The sequence below is a fragment of the Neoarius graeffei genome, chromosome 24 (genome assembly GCF_027579695.1).
Source record: "Neoarius graeffei isolate fNeoGra1 chromosome 24, fNeoGra1.pri, whole genome shotgun sequence".
In the NCBI taxonomy this organism is placed as follows: domain Eukaryota; kingdom Metazoa; phylum Chordata; class Actinopteri; order Siluriformes; family Ariidae; genus Neoarius; species Neoarius graeffei.
In genome coordinates this window covers 43,402,793-43,423,584 of record NC_083592.1, presented here as the reverse complement: position 1 = coordinate 43,423,584, position 20,792 = coordinate 43,402,793, and the positions used below count along the sequence as shown (strand labels likewise).

Below are 20,792 nucleotides of genomic sequence, written 5' to 3'. Positions count from 1 at the left end.
ATTTTGATTCGTCTGACCACAGAACAGTTTTCCACTTTGCCACAGTCCATTTTAAATGAGCCTTGGCCCAGAGAAGACGTCTGCGCTTCTGGATCATGTTTAGATACGGCTTCTTCTTTGAACTATAGAGTTTTAGCTGGCGACGGCGGACGGCACGGTGAATTGTGTTCACAGATAATGTTCTCTGGAAATATTCCTGAGCCCATTTTGTGATTTCCAATACAGAAGCATGCCTGTATGTGATGCAGTGCCGTCTAAGGGCCCGAAGATCACGGGCACCCAGTATGGTTTTCCGGCCTTGACCCTTACGCACAGAGATTCTTCCAGATTCTCTGAATCTTTTGATGATATTATGCACTGTAGATGATGATATGTTCAAACTCTTTGCAATTTTACACTGTCGAACTCCTTTCTGATATTGCTCCACTATTTGTCGGTGCAGAATTAGGGGGATTGGTGATCCTCTTCCCATCTTTACTTCTGAGAGCCGCTGCCACTCCAAGATGCTCTTTTTATACCCAGTCATGTTAATGACCTATTGCCAATTGACCTAATGAGTTGCAATTTGGTCTCCAGCTGTTCCTTTTTTGTACCTTTAACTTTTCCAGCCTCTTATTGCCCCTGTCCCAACTTTTTTGAGATGTGTTGCTGTCATGAAATTTCAAATGAGCCAATATTTGGCATGAAATTTCAAAATGTCTCACTTTCAACATTTGATATGTTGTCTATATTCTATTGTGAATACAATATCAGTTTTTGAGATTTGTAAATTATTGCAGTCCATTTTTATTTACAATTTGTACTTTGTCCCAACTTTTTTGGAATCAGGGTTGTACATATGTAGTGTCATGTGGCCTACATTATATTAGCATGGGTTTTCCAATACATCTCACACACACACACACACACACACACACACACACACACACACACACACACACACACACTCATCCATCCATTATCTGTAGCCGTTTATCTTGGGCAGGGTTGCAGGCAAGCTGGAGCCTATCCCAGCTGACTACGGGCGAAAGGCGGGGTACACCCTGGACAAGTCGCCAGGTCATCACAGGGCTGACACATAGACAACCATTCACACTCACATTCACACCTACGGTCAATTTAGAGTCACCAGTTAACCTAACCTGCATGTCTTTGGACTGTGGGGGAAACCGGAGCACCCGGAGGAAACCCACACAGATACGGCGAGAACATGCAAACTCCACACAGAAAGGCCTCAGTCAGCCACTGTGCTCGAACCCAGAACCTTCTTGCTGTGAGGCGACAGTGCTAACCACTACACCACCATGATGCATATAAATATATGTATATAAGTAATTTATTTATTAATTATTTTTTGTGTAGTATGGGGATAAACAGTATTTGTGACTGACCACAAAATAACTTTTAAGATCATCTTTTTTTTCTATTTCTTTTTTTTTTTTCATTTTGAAAGCATGCCTAAAAGACAAATGGACATTGAGAACTGTTTTTATTGAAAAAGTGCTGAAAGTCAGCTGAGAGTTGTGGTCAGGGTAGGTCAGATGACAGTACTGGAGTAGAACGATCAGGGTCAACAAGATGATTCATCATCAGGTCTGGACATATAACTCTCATAATCACATGGATTAAGTCAATAAATAAATTAGGTACATTTTTGATATTTCTTTGCAAGCAAGAATAATGTAAGATATATTGCAAAGATTGGGAGAGGGAATAGGGGATTATACTGTAGAGCTGATAATGTCCATACATCAGAAATACATGTGCACCACAGTGACCTGTTTTCCAAACCAACACTGAGAAGAGGAACGAAAATGTCTTCTTTTCCTGTCACCAATTTTAGGTCTTTTTTGTTATGCCTCCGCCACCGTAAGGTGCAGGAGGCGTTATGTTTTCGGGTTGTCCATCTGTCCGTGCGTGCGTCCGTCCCGAAACCTTGTGAATGTGATATCTCAAAGGCTAATGAAAGGAATTTCACCAAACTTTCACCATTCGTGCGCTTTGGGACAAACATGAACTGATTAGATTTTGAGATCAAAAGGTTTAAGGTCAAGGTCACTGTGAGGCCAAATGTCTGTCCGCAAACCTTGTGAACACAATATCTCCAAGGCAGATGAAAGGAATTTCACGAAACTTTCACCATTTGTGCATTTGGGGACAAAGATAAACTGATTAGATTTTGAGATCAAAAGGTCTAAGGTCAAGGTCACTGTGAGGTCAAATGTCTGTCCGCGTGCGTCCGTCCCGAAACCTTGTGAACGCGATATCTCAAAGGCTGATGAAAGGAATTTCACCAAACTTTCACCATTCGTGCGCTTTGGGACAAACATGAACTGATTAGATTTTGAGATCAAAAGGTCTAAGGTCAAGGTCACTGTGAGGTCAAATGTCTGTCCGAAAACCTTGTGAACACAATGTCTCCAAGGCAGATACAAGTAATTTCACCAGCTCAAGATTACTGTGAGGTCAAATGTCCATCCCCAAATCACAACTTTATAAGGCGTGTAGTCTACCGGGCGGAGGCATCCCCATCGACGCCGTTGGCATCGACTTCTATCTAGTGGTTCATAAGATGCACTTGGACTGGAACGTCTACTGATAACCTGATAACTTTGTTTGTCGATTATCTTGTAAGAATCTGCTCCATATTTTTTAAATTTCGTGGATGTTTGTTTTCTGACATTTTCATTTTGATCCATTTCTCCATTTCAGGGAAATTAGGTGGCCATATCGTTCCAGAGAGGTTCAGAAAAGGTTGAGCTTTATGAAAACAGCTGTAATAGCTATGACCTTTAATATTCTGTAATGAAGACTGTAGAAATACCATTTTCACTTATGTTTACAGTGGTCTGCTGCCAAAAATATTCAACCCAAGTCTGAAAAGTGGTGATATATTCCTGCTGGTCTGTCTCCAGTGAATGTAATGTGTTGCTAATAGCTCCTGTAATAGAACCGAAGTTCAAGTAATTGTGTCTTGAGCCTCAGTTAACAGAAGAGGAAGGTTTGTCCCAAATGACTGCTCTTTCTGAGTATCTGTTGGCCTTAAAGCCAGAGAGTCTATTAAATCTTGATCAGTAGTTCAGAGCTGTAGGTCATGGACATAGTCTTTCCTTTTCTTTTTTGTTTTTGCAGAACATTCTGCTGTGGCAATTCTTCACAAATTACTGGTATTAAACCTTTGAACATCTCATCTCGTCTCATTATCTCTAGCCTCTTTATCCTGTTCTACAGGGTCGCGGGCAAGCTGGACTTTGCAAATCTGTACTTCTGTTCGAGGTTCAGTTGTTTTCAATTCTGCATGATGGATGTTGGTTTAACCATTGCCAAAGATTGCCAAAGTAACATGGTGGCTTTGCGTTTGGTGTGCTCTCACATTTTGTGTATTGCTACAAGATTTACAATCCTAAACAATAATGAAAGCGTGAAAGATCTCCGATGTAATGAGAGATGACCCAGATTTTTTTTTTCCTGAATTGACCTTCAGTCATCAACATGATAAAATTTGGGCAGATTAAAACACCAAACATTGCTGAACTGTAAATATTGAGCATGTTTATTGGGGAGGCTATGACTGAACTGTGAGCGCATCAGAGAGGTTAAAGGGCATAATCTGGACCAATTTCGGGTTTTTTTTATATGAAAGTATGTCCCTTTACACACTCATTCAGAAGGGTAATTTTGCACAAGGCCATCTGTCTACAGCAGAAAAAAATAAAATAACAAAACGCATCTGGAAAAATCCCAAGCGAGTCTGGAGCCAGATTCGTGACGTTACCTGCGGAAGCGCCAGCAGGCTGCGCGAGCTTTGCACGGTTTCAATGCACAGCCTGTGTAGACCAAGCGCTCCCGTTTCTCTCTCATTGTCCGGTCTTTTGGGAAACGATGCGTACTAATCCCATCAAGATTGGTGTTGCTACACCCTCCTACGATACATCTGTTAACCATTTTAATAATTACGCGATAACGTTGAAGAAATTTGCAGAAAACCACCAGGTCGTTTTCTCATGAATTCTGCATGATGGATGTTGGTTTAACCATTGCCAAAGTAACATGGTGGCTTTGCGTTTGGTGTGCTCTCACATTTTGTGTATTACTACAAGATTTACAATCCTAAACAATAATGAAAGCGTGAAAGATCTCCGATGTAATGAGAGATGACCCAGATTTTTTTTTTTCCTGAATTGACCTTCAGTCATCAACATGATAAAATTTGGGCAGATTAAAACACCAAACATTGCTGAACTGTAAATATTGAGCATGTTTATTGGGGAGGCTATGACTGAACTGTGAGCGCATCAGAGAGGTTAAAGGGCATATTCTAGACCAATTTTGTATTTTTTTTATATAATAGTATGTCCCTTTACACACTCATCCAGAAGGGTAATTTTGCACAAGGCCATCTGTCTACAGCAGAAAAAAATAAAATAACAAAACACGTCTGGAAAAATCCCAAGGGAGTCTGGAGCCAGATTCGTGACGTTACCTGCGGAAGCGCCAGCAGGCTGCGCGAGCTTTGCATGGTTTCAGTGCACAGCCTGTGTAGACCAAGCGCTCCCATTTCTCTCTCATTGTCCGGTCTTTTGGGAAACGATGAGTACTAATCCCATCAAGATTGGTGTTGCTACATCCTCCTACGATACATCTGTTAACCATTTTAATAATTACGCGATAACGTTGAAGAAATTTGCAGAAAACCACCAGGTCGTTTTCTCATGAATTCTGCATGATGGATGTTGGTTTAACCATTGCCAAAGTAACATGGTGGCTTTGCGTTTGGTGTGCTCTCACATTTTGTGTATTGCTACAAGATTTACAATCCTAAACAATAATGAAAGCGTGAAAGATCTCCGATGTAATGAGAGATGACCCAGATTTTTTTTTTTCCTGAATTTACCTTCAGTCATCAACATGATAAAATTTGGGCAGATTAAAACACCAAATATTGCTGAACTGTAAATATTGAGCATGTTTATTGGGGAGGCTATGACTGAACTGTGAGCGCATCAGAGAGGTTAAAGGGCATATTCTGGACCAATTTTGTATTTTTTTAATATAAAAGTATGTCCCTTTACACACTCATCCAGAAGGGTAATTTTGCACAAGGCCATCTGTCTACAGCAGAAAAAAATAAAATAACAAAACACGTCTGGAAAAATCCCAAGGGAGTCTGGAGCCAGATTCGTGACGTTATCTGCGGAAGCGCCAGCAGGCTGCGCGAGCTTTGCACGGTTTCAGTGCACAGCCTGTGTAGACCGAGCGCTCCCATTTCTCTCTCATTGTCCGGTCTTTTGGGAAATGATGAGTACTAATCCCATCAAGATTGGTGTTGCTACACCCTCCTACGATACATCTGTTAACCATTTTAATAATTACGTGATAACGTTGAAGAAATTTGCAGAAAACCACCAGGTCGTTTTCTCATAAACAAACCAGCGCTGACGTAGGATTCAGAAGGAGGCGTCCCGCACACGACGTCACGAAAATCAATGTTTGCCGGGAAATCCAAATGCCAAGTTTTTTCAGAGGCGGACCAATTCACCTCAAATGGCTTGATTTCAACTGAATTTTTCTGGTATTGTGCAAGGTAAAAGAAATTGCACAAAATGCAAAATGTTACAGATATTTGACCCAAGTTTAATATAAAATAGGAGAATTGCATTGATCTTGCTCCTGAATTTACCCGTGATATGCACTTTAAGATCGGATTTTACACACCTGACGCCACATGACATAATATGGGAAGACAATCATTTAACCCAGCCTGAAATCAGGATGCCTTTTATAACTGCCTTCAAAATCAGCTTGATTATCTTCTAATGTGACTCAGGCATAAAATGTCAAAAGGCAGTGGCTGCTTCTCCTGCATAAATGCAACTGTAGCATTGGTGACTCATGAGATTTACATGGTTTTGTCAATGATTTCAGACGAATCTAGTCGGTAGTCGATGTTGCTGGAAGAAGATATCAGCAAAATAGCACTTTAAAGGATGGATTTAATAACGGTCTTATATAATGTTCATTGAACAACAATGAATAAATCCCCAGAAGCTCTGAATACATTATAAAAAATCATAATCCAGAGTTGTATATCTAATCTAAATGTCTTTTGTTGTCCTTTTAGGGAATATGGTGCAATTGATGATGTAGATATTGATCTACACATCGATGTCAGTTTCCTCGATGTAAGTATTAAATGTTTATGTTGATATGGAGAAGTGTTTATATCCAAAGTGGGGTCCAAAAGTCTCAGAGCACGAGTGAAAATGCTTGTATTTTTTGCATTCTTTTCTAATTTAAGACAAAATTTTCATTACAAGTTATATTATTGATAACAACTTGAGTGAGAAGTAGAATCGTCAAAATGTTTACATGACTATCAGTCAAAGTCCTTCCCGCACCATTCATGGCACATTTGGCGGCGCCAATCTCCGTTTCGTAGCCCTCTGCCTCTCACCTATATTACATAGTTAGGGTTACAGTAGGGGGCTAGTCCTCTGGTAACCGCGAGAGTTTGACTCCCCACTTGCATCTGTATCACAGCGGGCCTTGCCAGAAGGCACCATTTTTACGATGGTCTTTGGTATGACCCGACCGTGAGTAGAACTCGCGATCTCCTGATTAAGAGGCGGACACGCTAACCACTAGGCCACTCGCCGAAATTGGACATGACTATCAGAGTTTCTTATTATTTGGTACATCTCCTTTTTGCTTTAATGTCAGTGTGCACTCAAGCTGACATGGACTCAACAGCTTTGTGCAAAAACTTAGATCTAATCCGTCAGAGTGTGATCACGTGCTTCAGTAGAAGAGAAAGTGAAAATCTGACCTTTTGTGTAAAGTAGGTAACATGGTCAAGATTTAACAATTATTCGCTGATGGCAAGGTGAATATTGGTGATTATTATACATACAGGACACTTTCAATGGAATAAAAACGTGTTCTATTCCCTTCTAGCGGGTTTCATTCATTTGGTTTGATAGCATGCAATATTGTTAACATATCGCTTAGCCTACGTGTATTACGTCACTCTACCCAGTGGAAAATGAGCGTTGAATATGGTTTACGATATTGCACGGTTGTTGAGGCAACATGACGTCACACGTTGGAGACGTAAAACTTCTGCGCTCGCGAGTAACTGTGACAATTTGTTAACAAACATGGCCGCCAGGTTTGCTTCATTAAAAACTTAAGATTTTGAGAGAATTTTGGAAGAGAAAGACGCATCGAACACCCAAAAGGAATGTGTATGTATAATAATAATAATAATAATAATATTGGCTGGCTTTTTTTTTGTGGTATATCAGATATATTCCATTCAGCTAGCATGATTTTGAACGAGTCAAAGACAAGTGGAATATAGCTGATATACCACGAAAAAAAGCCAGCCAATATTAGCGGAGCTCCAGCGGAGCACCATACCTAAGAAAAAATGGTAAACCCATCGAGTCGATTTTTTGTGGTTTGTCCGTGTCCGTGTACCACCAGTCATACACATCGCCTAGTGGCCAGTGTTAGTAATTACCAGTCATACACACCGCCTAGTGGCCAGTGTTAGTAATTACCAGTCATACACACCGCCTAGTGGCCAGTGTTAGTAATTACCAGTCATACACCGCCTAGTGGCCAGTGTTAGTAATTACCAGTCATACACACCGCCTAGTGGTCAGTGTGAGTAATTACCAGTCATACACACCGCCTAGTGGTCAGTGTTAGTAATTACCAGTCATACACACCGCCTAGTGGCCAGTGTTAGTAATTACCAGTCATACACCGCCTAGTGGCCAGTGTTAGTAATTACCAGTCATACACACCGCCTAGTGGCCAGTGTTAGTAATTACCAGTCATACACCGCCTAGTGGCCAGTGTTAGTAATTACCAGTCATACACACCGCCTAGTGGCCAGTGTTAGTAATTACCAGTCATACACCGCCTAGTGGCCAGTGTTAGTAATTACCAGTCATACACACCGCCTAGTGGCCAGTGTGAGTAATTACCAGTCATACACACCGCCTAGTGGCCAGTGTTAGTAATTACCAGTCATACACACCGCCTAGTGGCCAGTGTTAGTAATTACCAGTCATACACCGCCTAGTGGCCAGTGTTAGTAATTACCAGTCATACACACCGCCTAGTGGCCAGTGTTAGTAATTACCAGTCATACACACCGCCTAGTGGCCAGTGTTAGTAATTACCAGTCATACACACCGCCTAGTGGCCAGTGTTAGTAATTACCAGTCATACACACCGCCTAGTGGCCAGTGTTAGTAATTACCAGTCATACACACCGCCTAGTGGCCAGTGTTAGTAATTACCAGTCATACACACCGCCTAGTGGCCAGTGTTAGTAATTACCAGTCATACACACCGCCTAGTGGCCAGTGTTAGTAATTACCAGTCATACACACCACCTAGTGGCCAGTGTTAGTAATTACCAGTCATCCACACCGCCTAGTGGTCAGTGTTAGTAATTACCAGTCATACACGCCGCCTAGTGGCCAGTGTTAGTAATTACCAGTCATACACGCCGCCTAGTGGCCAGTGTTAGTAATTACCAGTCATCCACACCGCCTAGTGGTCAGTGTTAGTAATTACCAGTCATACACACCGCCTAGTGGCCAGTGTTAGTAATTACCAGTCATACACACCGCCTAGTGGCCAGTGTTAGTAATTACCACTCATACACACCGCCTAGTGGCCAGTGTTAGTAATTACCAGTCATACACACCGCCTAGTGGCCAGTGTTAGTAATTACCACTCATACACACCGCCTCGTGGCCAGTGTTAGTAATTACCAGTCATACACACCGCCTAGTGGCCAGTGTTAGTAATTACCAGTCATACACACCACCTAGTGGCCAGTGTTAGTAATTACCACTCATACACACCGCCTAGTGGCCAGTGTTAGTAATTACCAGTCATACACACCGCCTAGTGGCCAGTGTTAGTAATTACCAGTCATACACACCGCCTAGTGGTCAGTGTTAGTAATTACAGTCATACCCGCCGCCTAGTGGCCAGTGTTAGTAATTACCAGTCATATACGCCGCCTCGTGGCCAGTGTTAGTAATTACCAGTCATACACGCCACCTCGTGGCCAGTGTTAGTAATTACCAGTCATACACGCCGCTTAGTGGTCAGTGTTAGTAATTACCAGTCATACACGCCGCCTAGTGGTCAGTGTTAGTAATTACCAGTCATACACGCCGCCTAGTGGTCAGTGTCAATAATTACCAGTCATACACGCCGCCTAGTGGTCAGTGTTAGTAATTACCAGTCATACACGCCGCCTAGTGGCCAGTGTTAGTAATTACCACTCATACACACCGCCTAGTGGCCAGTGTTAGTAATTACCAGTGTTAGTAATTACCAGTCATACACGCCGCCTAGTGGCCAGTGTTAGTAATTACCAGTCATACACACCGCCTAGTGGCCAGTGTTAGTAATTACCAGTCATACACGCCGCCTAGTGGCCAGTGTTAGTAATTACCAGTCATACACGCCGCCTAGTGGCCAGTGTTAGTAATTACCAGTCATACACGCCGCCTAGTGGCCAGTGTTAGTAATTACCAGTCATACACGCCGCCTAGTGGCCAGTGTTAGTAATTACCAGTCATACACACTGCCTAGTGGTCAGTGTTAGTAATTACCAGTCATACACACCGCCTAGTGGCCAGTGTTAGTAATTACCAGTCATCCACACCGCCTAGTGGTCAGTGTTAGTAATTACCAGTCATACACACCGCCTCGTGGCCAGTAAAGAAATAAAACAAAAGAGACTGGCTATGATATAAGAAAATTCTACAACCCAGAAACAGATGGGAGCGCCACTTTTAGGCAGTGCCGAAATCTATATATTATTTAATTCACACACACATTTAAGTAAGGACCTAGAAAGAGTGCACAATCTTGAATATTAAACAATTCTAAAACCTTCTGCTTATTTCAAAATTTAAATTAAAAAAAAAATCCCAGAAATTCAATCTGGTCTCAGACTTTTGGACTCCACTGTATGTACGAGTTCATATGACCATTCCACATACTACTGTTCCACAGGAGGAGATTGCCCTTGCCTGGGATGTGATCAGGACCGAACCTGTTATTGTACGTCTTCACTGCTCACTCACGCAGTATCTGAATGGACCAGGTCAGAGTCAACACACACACAATCACACTCTCTCTCTCTCTCTCTCTCTCTCTTACATATTAAATTTAGTAAACGTGTTGGAATCACTTCTAAAACTACGCAGACTGTGTTTTCAAAGTCTGTACTGGTTTGTGAGCTCGAATACAGGGTGTCCCAAAAAATGTTCTCACATTGAATCCATTGGTCTGCGATATTGGCTGTGTTCGGAATGCGGTGGTTGTCAGTTTGAACATTTGTAAACATGCATTTATCTTTTAACCCCTTCAGTGCCGTTGGATGAGTCACGTACGTCATGAAATCTTTTACCGTTGTGCGTTATGACGTACGCTACTTGTCATAAACACCTCCTTTTATGTACCTTACATGGCACATTATTTTTACTTCACAGTGGCAGATATGAATTACAGTCAATGGCTAAAACATTCTTCCAGTTGGATATGTTTTGGTATGGTGTGCAAAACAGTCACATGACCCTGTATTGGTCATGTGGTGTCCTGTCATTGTCTGACAGTACGTTTACTTTTTTTTGCTCTTTTAGTGTGTTTTGGAGCAAATTATGGCAAGAAAGAGATATACTGCAGGAGAGGTGAGGGACATAATATTTAAGGAGACACAGAACATAGAATTGGGAAGTAAGTGATGAGGATGAAAGTAGAAATGAGAGCAGTGGAAGTGATTATCAGAGCAATGGTGCTGATGGATCATCTAGTGATGGCAGTGAGGAGAGCATACCTGATTTGGTCATCAGAGGTAGGAGGCAAGCTGTAGCTAGAGGCCTTGGGAGAAGTAGAGGTAGAGTTAGAATTAGAGGTGATGGAAGAGTAATGCCTAGAGGGAGAGGGCCACGCAGGCGAGGTGGTAGGGTGCATGTACGTGGTGGAGGACACGATATGAGAGGAGATAGTGAGACTGAGAATGATGCTGCTGCTGTTGGGGCTGGTGGAGGAGGTGATGGTGGGGCTAGGGATCGAGGTGGTGGTGATGATAGGCATGATGATGAAGATCATGATGATGATGATGATGATAATCAGGGAAACCAAAATGTATATCAGCCAATCTTTAGAGAAGCACGTATGGAATGAAGCATGTCTTGGACTTGGAACACTTGGAATACATGGACCCTTGGTGTACATTGTGTTTTCAAGTACTAGTAATTCATGTTTATGGACAGGTTCTCATTGACGAGCGTTTTTTTTTAATGTTTTTGATTACTGAAGTTATTTTTACTCTACAACGGTGTTTTTTTGTGATTTTTCTATACAAATATTAAAAATATAAAGTTCTGAACAAGTTAGAGAAAGATTATCAAAATATCCCAATTTTGACCTAACCTATTTTTGTCCTATATGCCCGGCACATTACAATTAATTATGGGTGGCAGCCAAGGGGTTGATCTTGTTTCTAAGTCAATAAACAATGCATTTCTTGTAATTTAAAGAGTGAGTACATTTTTTGGGACATCCTGTAGAAACTAATCCTCCCTACAGCCGCAGGTCTGTCACATTCACGTTCAGAAATATTTGAACTTACTAAATGCTAAATACTTATTAAAATGTCTGCTATTGTTTTTTTGTTTTATTCCAGTTCCCACCGTTGATGTATTTCAAGTGTCCACAAAAGACAGGTTCGGCCTGGGACATCAACTGAAAAAGTATGATTTAAAAAAATATCCTATCTCAGATCTCATCAAGCCTCTAAACTGATTTGTTTGCACTTCATGCTACTGTTTGAATCTTTTATCAGGATCATGCAGACCTTTGTCACACAGCAGTGGAAGCATCATACTAAAGACAAGCTTAACTGCCCACATAGCAAAAAGCAGACAGATAAGAAGGTGAAGTCTCCTCTGCACATCTTCTCAACTCTCCGCAGGTAAGAGCAACGCTACTGCACAAGCTCTCAATAATGATTGATTTTCCTGATGGATGAAACCTGACAATCCACAGCTGGTTGGCTTCGAGGAATAAAATAATATAGCGAAACCATCTCATCTCATCTCATTATCTCTAGCCGCTTTATCCTGTCCTACAGGGTCGCAGGCAAGCTGGAGCCTATCCCAGCTGACTACGGGCGAAAGGCGGGGTACACCCTGGACAAGTCGCCAGGTCATCACAGGGCTGCACATAGACACAGGTGGGGTTTACATTAGACCGTATCAGCGGATCATCAGATTAACGTTTTTAAAAACGATTAGCGTGCACACAGCAACGCCAATACACGGATACGCTAATCACATGACTAATTCGGCACGTAAGTTGAAATGTGTCAGTGCGGCTCATCGCTTCCTCCTCAGCGGCTGCGCTCCAAATCACTCCGCCCTGAACAGCGAGTGCCCTCTGGAGGGTGCGCACTCCGGCCCTGCGCAGCTCACAGAGCGCGCGAGTGAAGCGCACGAGCAGTGATTTGGGACTGAGCCGCTGTGCGCAAGTCACTTACCACTTGCAAGTGGAAGGATGGCAAGCCTAAAGACAATCATAACTACACAATGGGCAGTATTTGCATCAGTATTTGCAGTATTTTCATACTTTTATACTCTTTAATGAAAGGTGATACAAGGCGGAAGTCCGCGCCGTTTTTCAGCAGTCGCGTCACATGACCAACGCCAGCGAATCAGGAAGGTGGATGTCACAGTGACGTTGTCCAATGACGACGCCAGCTAGAGCTCAGCACAGCGTATCCGCGTATTCTCAATGTTTACACAGCACCGGACCAGACACGATCTGGATTGAATACGTGGACCCTGGCGGATTCCCGTTTCCCGGCGTTTCCAGGCGGTTTAATGTAAACGGACAGTGCATCCGCGAAGAAAACGAGACAGATACAGTCTAATGTAAACTTGGCCACAGACAACCATTCACACTCACATTCACACCTACGGTCAATTTAGAGCCACCAGTTAACCTAACCTGCATGTCTTTGGACTGTGGGGGAAACCGGAGCACCCGGAGGAAACCCACGCGGACACGGGGAGAACATGCAAACTCTGCACAGAAAGGCCCTCGCCAGCCACGGGGCTCGAACCCGGACCTTCTTGCTGTGAGGCGACAGCGCTAACCGCTACACCACCGTGCCGCCCCATAGCGAAACCAAACATGTTATAATCTGTGGTATATTCTTCTTCTTCTTTTTCGTTTAACGTCCTTTTGTTCCCATATTTCATGGGGTTGGACGAGCTGTGAGCGTTCTCCATCTCAGTCTGTTATAGACCATCTCTTCTTTGAGGTTAAGTTCCTTCAGATCTTCCTCTATACACTTCTTCCATGTTTTCAGGGGCCTTCCTCGGGGGCGTCTTCCATCAATTCCAGCTTCTGCTGCTCTACCACACTACTCTCTTCTTTTCTTTTGACATGCCCGAACCATCTCAAACGTTGTCTTCTCATTAAATTCCGTATGCTTTCCACTTGACATCTCTGTATCACTTCGTCACTTGATATTCCCTCTTCCCAATGTATATTTGCCGGAGCATCCGGCAATCACATCTCTTCACCATGTTTTCAAGGTTCCTAGTCATCGGCCATGTTTCTGCTCCGTATACCGTATAAGTACGGGCCTAATGCATGCACAGTACGTTTGAACTCTACTTTTTAGGGGAATTCCTTGATTCGTCGAAAGACTAGATATCTGTCTCTATTATCTATACACTACCGTTCAAAAGTTTGGGGTCACCCAGACAATTTTGTGTTTTCCATGAAAAGTCACACTTTTATTTACCACCATAAGTTGTAAAATGAATAGAAAATATAGTCGAGACATTTTTCTGGCCATTTTGAGCATTTAATCGACCCCACAAATGTGATGCTCCAGAAACTCAATCTGCTCAAAGGAAGGTCAGTTTTATAGCTTCTCTAAAGAGCTCAACTGTTTTCAGCTGTGCTAACATGATTGTACAAGGGTTTTCTAATCATCCATTAGCCTTCTGAGGCAATGAGCAAACACATTGTACCATTAGAACACTGGAGTGAGAGTTGCTGGAAATGGGCCTCTATACACCTATGGAGATATTGCACCGAAAACCAGACATTTGCAGCTAGAATAGTCATTTACCACATTAGCAATGTATAGAGTGGATTTCTGATTAGTTTAAAGTGATCTTCATTGAAAAGAGCAGTGCTTTTCTTTCAAAAATAAGCAAATTTCAAAGTGACCCCAAACTTTTGAACGGTAGTGTATATCTATATTCTTTGGCTTATTTGAAAATTTTTTTAGCTCGTTGTTCAAAAATCATCGAGTTTGCAAATTAGCATTCACATTTGTCAGAATTCTTATTATCCGCAGTCTTGATTTGTATGGCGACTACTGTCTTGTGTTAAAATATTATGTGTCTAATGATGTCAAGCTGTTAAAATTTCCATTCATCTCAAATTTTTCTCCCAGTGAGAATGGTTTATGTCTGATATTAAAAGAAACATCATTACAGAAAGCAAGTAACATTAGGAGGAATTGTACACACACAGTAATGTTTTTCCCCCTTTGATTTCCATTTTCTAATTATACCTCTGCTGTTCTGCGTTAATGGAGGTCCCCCAGCTATCCCCCTCCCGGCTGCACAAAAAACAAAAAGAAGCTCAAGCACGAGCAGGATGGTGTGTCCAAATCGCATCGCCTCTTGCGCCGTACATGTTCGAGCGCAGTGAAGCCTGAAGTGGACGGCTGTGCCGGGAAGCCGCGCAAACTCCTGGGCCCTTCTCTGTCAGAGCAGACGCCTGGCCTCAAACCACCTCAACGGCTCTTGCCAAGGCCTGAAGAGAGCATGATCTCACGGCCTCACCGACTCCTGCCACGCTCCGGCTCAGGTGAGCCACAGTGTGAACGTAGCACAGGTGGAGACAGTAGTAGTGTTCTGAAGCCTCACCGGCTCCTTCACCGCACTGACGAGCTGGACGGTCTCAAGCACCACCAGCGGCTCCTCGGCAGGTCCTGCTCCAGCAGTGCCAAGATGACCAAAGGCGAACCGCCCAAGGAGCCATCCGGAGAGAGCCGCCGCCTCTCGCTCACCTCAGGGCTCATAGGCATCCTGGCCCCGGCACTCTCTCCTGCACCACCGGTAAGCTCAGTGAAGAGCGTTCTGAAGCTCTGCTCATGCTTTATTTCTGGTGTTCAACAGTGCTGCATGCATGCATCATTTAGTTCCTCAGCTCTAATGCACATGATAGACTTAACTTATTCTAAAACTCTTTATGAGGCGAATTATCCGAATTATAGCATGGAAATGATAATGCATTGTAGGGCTATTACAGAGCTGGAACATACCAAGTTTAATTTACTGTAATGGGGATCATTTTCACTGAATGCGGGGTTTGTTTTTTTGCTTTCCGCTCTGTGCACTAGATAATGTTTTCTCTTTTCTCTTTTTAATTTAGAAGAAAATCGGTTTGAATTACAGTAGTGTCTGGAATATTCTATGATTTTTATTTTTATTTTTTGTTGATAGCCAAACAACGGAGCCAAGTCGATACCAATCAGAGACCGTGGCTTTCTCGTCCAGGTGAATATTAACCCACCACACACTTCAGGAGATTACTGGTAAATAACAGATGTCTAAATAATGGATGTAATCTTTATTGCAGACGATGGAGTACGCAGAGCAGCGGATCCCCGTCCTGAATGAATTCTGTGTGGTCTGTGATGAACCTCATGTGTTTCAAAATGGACCAATGCTCAGGGTGAGTGTCCATGTGACTATGGTACAAACAGAGGGTTTTACAGATACCAGATTCCAGTCGTTATGGTTTCCCACTAATATTTTAAAGTTGCTAGTTGTTAAATAAACAAAGAAATGGTCTGGCATTTATAAATACACAGGCTGAGCATGCACATTATTAGCAATTATTATACATACAGGACACTTTTTCGATGGAATAAAAACATGTGTTCTATTCCCTTCTAGCGGGTTTCATTCATTTGGTTTGATAGCATGCAATATTGTTAGCATATCGCTTATCCGACGTGTATTACGTCACTCTACCCAATGGAGAATGAGCGTTGAATATGGTTTGCGATATTGCATGGTTGTCAAGACAACATGATGTCACACGCCAGAACCGATGCAAATATTCAATGAGAAAGTTTTCTGCTGCGCATACACAAATGCATTTCTTTGTTCAGTGGGAAAGAGAAAGACGTGTTGAACACCCGAAAGGCTACCAAAACTTCATTAGATATTCTTCACGCGTATTTACAAGAGAAAAACATACCAACGGACATCGAAAAACTGGAAAAGCGAGTGTATAATAATAATAACAATAATAATAATAATAATAATATTGGCTGGCTTTTTTTGTGGTATATCAGATATATTCCATTCAGCTAGCATGATATTGAACTCGTCTTCAACTCGTTCAATGTCAGTCTAGCTGAATGGAATATATCTGATATACCACGGAAAAAAAGCCAGCCAATATTATTTAAATATTTCTTTTACATTCAGAAAGAGAAATGCAAACTTTTGAATGTGTAACATTTTCACTACTGGTATCTGATCATATGGTATTTGAGCATTTTCTCAGCATATATATGGACACAAGTGTTTTACTGGGAAATACACCACTCATATTTTTCATACGAGCTACTTCCGTGACATAAATCTCTATATGTGACTCGTGAGGAAATCGATGAAATGTTTTGATAAATTTGGGTACTTTTTGTTTGTGAATGTGTCGATATAATAAAAAGAAAATCACACGTTGGCTTGATGATATGAAGTTTATCTTCTCCTGTTGAAAAACTTGTATTTTTCCTCCAAAATACATCGTGGATCTGAGTGACATATTTTCCGATATCTTCACTCTGATGACGTCACTCCCAATGTTTTCTCGCTGACTAGATGCGTTTTGTCAAAATGGCGAACCAGTTCAAAATTAAAATTATTTTGATTAACTTGCATGTTTTTTTTTGTGGATGTGTCCATATAATATAAAGAACATTACACAGTGGCACGAAGATATGCAGTTTATCTTCTCGTGTTGAAAATATTTTCACTCATTCACTTCACTCACTTGTGAATATGTTCACCACTCGTAATAAACTTCATATCTTTGTGCAACCGTATGATATCCTACACACACACACATGCATATATATATATATATATATATATATATATATATATATATATATATATATATATATACACACTACCGTTCAAAAGTTTGGGGTCGCCCAGACAATTTTGTGTTTTCCATGAAAAGTCACACTTTTATTTACCACCATAAGTTGTAAAATGAATAGAAAATATAGTCAAGACATTTTTCTGGCCATTTTGAGCATTTAATCGACCCCACAAATGTGATTCTCCAGAAACTCAATCTGCTCAAAGGAAGGTCAGTTTTATAGCTTCTCTAAAGAGCTCAACTGTTTTCAGCTGTGCTAACATGATTGTACAAGGGTTTTCTAATCATCCATTAGCCTTCTGAGGCAATGAGCAAACACATTGTACCATTAGAACACTGGAGTGAGAGTTGCTGGAAATGGGCCTCTATACACCTATGGAGATATTGCACCAAAAACCAGACATTTGCAGCTAGAATAGTCATTTACCACATTAGCAATGTATAGAGTGGATTTCTGATTAGTTTAAAGTGATCTTCATTGAAAAGAACAGTGCTTTTCTTTCAAAAATAAGGACATTTCAAAGTGACCCCAAACTTTTGAACGGTAGTCTATAAAACAGTTATTCCACAAAATCGAGTCATACATGAGCTGATAGCCGACGAGGCATGTTGCACCGAGTTGGCTATAAGCCATGTACAATGAGTTTGAGTGGAATAACTGTTTTATTCTATCCACATTCACTGGATTTTGAGAAACAGGGCATTTTTATTTGTATTTTTTGCATATTTGATAAATAAAACCTTTATACAAAACGTCCAACAAAATCATTTCCGCTTAGAATGTGACCAAACAGCGAAATGACAGTAGCAATTCGTGATAAATGCTATGATAATAATTATTGAAAAATAAAGAAAGATGCGTTATTACCATCATATACTTTTTATTCCATATTTTGTTACTTTTTTGTATTTTTTGGGGTTTTCTTCTTCTTTCGGGTTTTTTTTGGTGGTTGGCAAACCAACTTAAAGGTGCATTACTGCCACCGACTGGGCTGGAGTGTGGAACAGGAGATATTGGAGGGGAAAAAACTATATTCTTTTAGTTATTTCCGTTTCTTTTAAATACTTAATAACAATTTTGGGGGGGATGTTTGGATAGAGTTTTTGTTTCGTCCTTGGTTGATTCATCAACACACTCCGTCTTTTTGTTTTTCTCTACTCACGGTATATGAGCTGATAGCCTTGTAGTAGAGTAGCCAATCAGAGTGCGCGATTGCTCATATCCAGTGAATGTGGATAGAATATTGCTTTAAATTAAGGCTTAAGGCTTAAAGTTTGGACACACTTAAGAAGAAGAAGCCTTTATTTGTCACATGCACACTCAAGCACAGTGAAATTCGTCCTCTGCATTTAACCCATCTGAAGCAGTGAACACACACACACACATACCCAGAGCAGTGGGCAGCTATACTCCAGCGCCCAGGGAAACCGGAGCACCCGGAGGAAACCCACGCAGGCACGTGGAGAACATGCAAACTCCTTAATAGTAGTAAGTGTGTCTAACCTATTGATGTTACTATCAATTTGTTAATGACATACTTTTGTGTATGTTTCTGCAGCCCACAGTGTGTGAGAGAGAGTTGTGTGTCTTTGCCTTCCAAACGCTAGGAGTCATGAATGAGGCTGCTGATGAGATTGCCACAGGTGCCCAGGTACTCACTAGTCGTTTTATCAGTGCTACAGACCTTACGTTGCTCTCAGGGCTATTCTGATCTTCTGAATGATTTATAACCAACTGCAGGTTGTTGACTTGCTGGTCTCCATGTGTCGCTCTGCACTGGAATCACCGAGAAAAGTAGTCATTTTTGAGCCATATCCCTCAGTAGTAGATCCCAGTGACTCTCAGTCCTTGGCCTTTAACCCAAGGGTATGATGAACATTTCAATACACTGGAAGTTGCATTGAGCTAATTCTCATTTTGTGATTGCTATTACAAAATAATGCTGTGCTTTCTCTTAGAAAAAGGACTATGATCGGGTAATGAGAGCTCTTGATAGCCTCACGTCTATCAGAGAAATGACCCAGGTATTGTCTGAAAACACCTATTTGTGTATTTTGCTATTCCTGTATCTTGGAAATTGTGTCTGAAACTTAATTTGTCTTAAACAGGCGCCATATTTGGAGATAAAGAAGCAGATGGACAGAATTGACCCCCTGGCTCACCCACTATTGCAATGGTAGGAAACGTCTCTCCATGCTCATAACATTTACTCAGGTTATTTCATTGGTAATATTAACATCAATGACTTGAAGGATTTTGGTCATTTGTAATCACAGTGGTTATTTTAAATCCCAGATAGCAAATAAGAGGTGACTCAATGCCCTTTATACACTTACTACCTTCACCTGGCCCACATACTGCCATGGAATGAGTGAGCTGGTCTCATCTGAATCCGAAATCCAGAGCACAGGGCAAAACTGAAATTCTGCACAAGCATGGAATATGGTGCATAGTACATGGGGGTCTGTTGATCAAAATTCCAAATGTAGTGAAAACCTGAAACATGGTGTACACGTTTATGTCCTTAAAGGAACAGTCCACCATACTTCCATAATGAAATATGCTCTTATCTGAATTGAGACGAGCTGCTCCGTACCTCTCCGAGCTTTGCGCGACCTCCCAGTCAGTCAGACGCAGTCAGACGCGCCGTCACTCCTGTTAGCAATGTAGCTAGGCTCAGTATGGCCAATGGTATTTTTTGGGGCTGTAGTTAGATGCGACCAAACTCTTCCGCGTTTTTCCTGTTTACATAGGTTTATATGACCAGTGATATGAAACAAGTTCAGTTACACAAATTGAAACGTAGCGATTTTCTATGCTATGGAAAGTCCGCACTATAATGACAGGCGTACTAACACCTTCTGCGCGCTTCGACAGCGCATTGATACGGAGCTCAGATATCAATGCGCTGCCGAAGCACGCAGAAGGTGTTAGTACGCCTGTCATTATAGTGCGGACTTTCCATAGCATAGAAAATCGCTACGTTTCAATTTTTTTAACTGAACTTGTTTCATATCACTGGTCATATAAACCTATGTAAACAGGAAAAACGCGGAATAGTTTGGTCGCATCTAACTACAGCCCCAAAAAATACCGTTGGCCATACTGAGCCTAGCTACATTGCTAACAGGAGTGACGGCACGTCTGACTGTGTCTGACTGACTGGGAGGTCGCGCAAAGCTCGGAGAGGTACGGATCAGCTCGTCTCACTTCAGATAAGAGCATATTTCATTATGGAAGTACGGTGGACTGTTCCTTTAAGATTGTCAAAAAGGAGCCTTACGTGCTTAAACTCATCCATGTGTGGCCTCGAATCTCTTGCTATCTGGGATATATGATGTATGTATAGCTAAAGGTACTGTATTATGTTGTAAAAAAATAAGAAATGTGTTGTTGACAGGGTCATATCCAGTAACAGGTCTCACATAGTGAAGCTACCAGTGACCAGAGTAAGTCATTTTAATTTCTCTACTGACTGAACACTTGAAACGTAAGCAGATTGTGTTTGATTTAAGGCTCTGTAGGAGTCCCGGAGGCA

At 41.7% G+C, this 20,792-nt stretch overlaps 1 protein-coding gene across 1 annotated transcript in view; it reads left to right on the top strand.

Annotated features, from left to right (window-relative positions):
• parp8 (poly (ADP-ribose) polymerase family, member 8) overlaps positions 1-20,792 on the top strand; it is a 141,116-nt gene that overhangs the window by 103,661 nt on the left and 16,663 nt on the right. Inside the window, exons 8-19 of the mRNA XM_060907274.1 lie at positions 6,122-6,182; positions 10,054-10,144; positions 11,729-11,795; positions 11,888-12,016; positions 14,663-15,188; positions 15,576-15,629; positions 15,712-15,807; positions 18,813-18,905; positions 18,995-19,120; positions 19,213-19,278; positions 19,363-19,430; positions 20,655-20,703. Coding sequence (XP_060763257.1) covers positions 6,122-6,182; positions 10,054-10,144; positions 11,729-11,795; positions 11,888-12,016; positions 14,663-15,188; positions 15,576-15,629; positions 15,712-15,807; positions 18,813-18,905; positions 18,995-19,120; positions 19,213-19,278; positions 19,363-19,430; positions 20,655-20,703 — 1,426 coding nt within the window. The remainder of the gene's footprint in view (positions 1-6,121; positions 6,183-10,053; positions 10,145-11,728; positions 11,796-11,887; positions 12,017-14,662; positions 15,189-15,575; positions 15,630-15,711; positions 15,808-18,812; positions 18,906-18,994; positions 19,121-19,212; positions 19,279-19,362; positions 19,431-20,654; positions 20,704-20,792) is intronic.